Raw genomic sequence first — 2,534 nt, forward strand, 5'->3', positions numbered from 1 at the left:
GATCAAATATCAATTGAGAAATGCATTTCGTCAATATGAACAAAAAATTATAGAATGGTCAAAAAATTCACACATAATCATAATTAGGGTTCTGATGAGTCTCATGAGTGATGTTAAAAATTGATAAAGAAAAAGCTTTCAGATTAAAAATGAAAAAAATACACTTTACACTTAAATTCCTGTATTGGTAATTTGGGTGTATGATAAACAACATGGGTTATTTGTGTTAATTAAATCATGGTTATTTCTAAGTAATGAAATATTCAAACTATATATAATTATTTTTAATTACCAGAAGGTCTCTGTCATGTATAGTGATTTCTAATGTCACCTAGGATTGCTTTTCTCTGGCATACTGGGCACTGTTAATATTTCAAAAAAAAATCAAGTTAGTAACAAAATTGATAAAAACAATTTGATCTGGTTTAAAAATTAAGAAGAACCTAATCTTACCTTAGAAATCTTAGCACCAGTTTCCTTAATCCATTTTTCTATGCATGACCTTCCAAAAAAGTGGCCACAGGCAAGAGAGCTGCAAATTTTCACATTAAAACAAAAATTCTTTCAACTTCAAGCTCCAAAGAATCATTATAATCTTAACCCTCAACCAAAATTCTGACCCACCGTTTATTGTTTAAAATAAAAATAAAAATAGATATGTGACTAAAATTCTGGTATATGCAATCTTAATCTAAAAAGAAAGAATTAATGAAAGCCAGCATACCAAGTATTATGATCGCCTGTAGCAACGCATGACTCCATGCAAATAAGGCAATCGGAAACTTTTTCATCTTTGCCACTCAACTCCTCAACAATCTCCTTCTGTTTTAACAAATTCTTAGTCTTCATTAACTCCTCGGAAACTGCCATTTTATCTTGAGCAGCAAGATCCAATTCACATTTAAGCTGATCAGATTGCTGCATGTAATGTGCTACTTTCTCATCAGCTTGTTTCAATTGATCTGATAGCTTGTCATTTTCTTTCAATACTCTACCATTATCTTCAATAACACAGCCCAGAGCAACTTTCAAATTACCAAATTCTTTCTGCACTTGTTCCAATTGATTACACTTGTTCGTACGAATTTCAAGAATCTTGTTTGTTTCTTGCAACATCTCATCCGTTCGGAGCTTCTCGTTGGAAATTCTCTTCCTCTCTTGCAGAACATGGTTAAACTCGACCTCGAGCAAACCCAAATCATACAGCTTTTGCTCGTATTTTTGCTTGTAGTTTCTCTGACGAGAAGATAAACATTCTGAAACGCTAGGTCCAGGACCCAACCCATACTCATAATATCCCCTGTTATAATGTTCCAAACTGACTCGTCCCTTGTTTTTCCTCTTTCTGCGCTTACTAGACCGCTTTCTGCTATTGCTCGGTTGCTGTTTTTGGGGGCTCTTTACGAATGAGGACATGAAAGAAAACCCATCTTCGTAGAATGGCGAAGGGACTTCATTTTCTGTCAAAGCCCAGGACTTCATCACACAAAGGGAGAATTGCAGTGAATAACAGGTAGAATTGCAGTGTGGAGGATGGAGAAGATCTTGAGAAGATAAAGGCAAGTACTGACTGGTAGAGATTTTTTGTACAGCTAGATTAGGGTGACAAGATTCGATGCAGAATAATATCTTTGATTTTGAGTGTGAGGGGCTTCTTTGCTTGATTAGCAGTTAATTCAGATGATGCCCATACGGACACATTAATGGTTTTAAGAGTTTCCTAATATTTGCCATAAATACTCGCCTACTCTCTACGTGTGTAAAATATATTTAATGTGATTGTAGAGGCAGACAATGCCGTCCTAGTACTTTTCTCTCAAGGTTTAAATTAATTATTACTTGTCAAGATAATAAATATTTGGATTTGAACGTTAACGTGGTGTATCAAATGATAAAGCTTTAATCTGGTATAATAATCTAAAAGTACTTAAACCAATCCTTCTATCAACATTTACAATACATGGATTTATAATCTGTTTGATGTGACTTCCAATTTCAAATATAAGGGAGAGAGACTAGTAATAGATAAGAGTATCAATACATCTTATAGTAGGTAGTCAAAATTTTATTAGTAGTTGGGTACAATTAGTCGATAGTGGCTATCTCGCCAGCAGATTGTCCCTACCTAAGATCCCTAAGATATGTAGCTATCAACTTGGGCCCTTTGACATGCATGCTTGCTGTCCCATCTCGGGAAAGGGAAACTTTTTCCGCGATGGCATTGAGACCTTGCCCGCTTTTTTTTTGAAACCATGGTCAAAATCCTAGTGGGGGCGTTTAAACTAGCGCTTGCACCAAAACAAAGGTGCAATGATTAGCCGATTGTAAAATATAATATCCAATTGACATGAAGCAATCTATCATGTTTTTAAACAACCTTTTCTAGTATTAAATAAACTTGTAAAAATTTAGATGTTTAAAATTATGAACAAATACAATTATAGAGATATGTAATCATTCATTCAATATTCTATTATTCTGACATATAACTTTTATTTTATTTTAAGCGATCGTTGTTGTAGTCTTATTTCTTC

At 34.1% G+C, this 2,534-nt stretch overlaps 1 protein-coding gene across 1 annotated transcript; it reads right to left on the reverse strand.

The window, feature by feature from the left end:
* Positions 1-305: 305 nt before the first annotated feature.
* Positions 306-1,482, reverse strand: LOC131875204 (uncharacterized). The gene is made up of 3 exons (XM_059219262.1): positions 725-1,482; positions 454-532; positions 306-362 (listed from the first exon to the last, which is right to left on the reverse strand). The coding sequence occupies exons 1-3, from the start codon at positions 1,480-1,482 to the stop codon at positions 306-308; spliced, it is 894 nt and encodes a 297-aa protein (XP_059075245.1).
* Between the last annotated feature and the right edge of the window lie 1,052 nt (positions 1,483-2,534).

Source organism: Cryptomeria japonica, chromosome 4, assembly GCF_030272615.1.
Source record: "Cryptomeria japonica chromosome 4, Sugi_1.0, whole genome shotgun sequence".
Taxonomy (NCBI): Eukaryota; Viridiplantae; Streptophyta; class Pinopsida; order Cupressales; family Cupressaceae; genus Cryptomeria; species Cryptomeria japonica.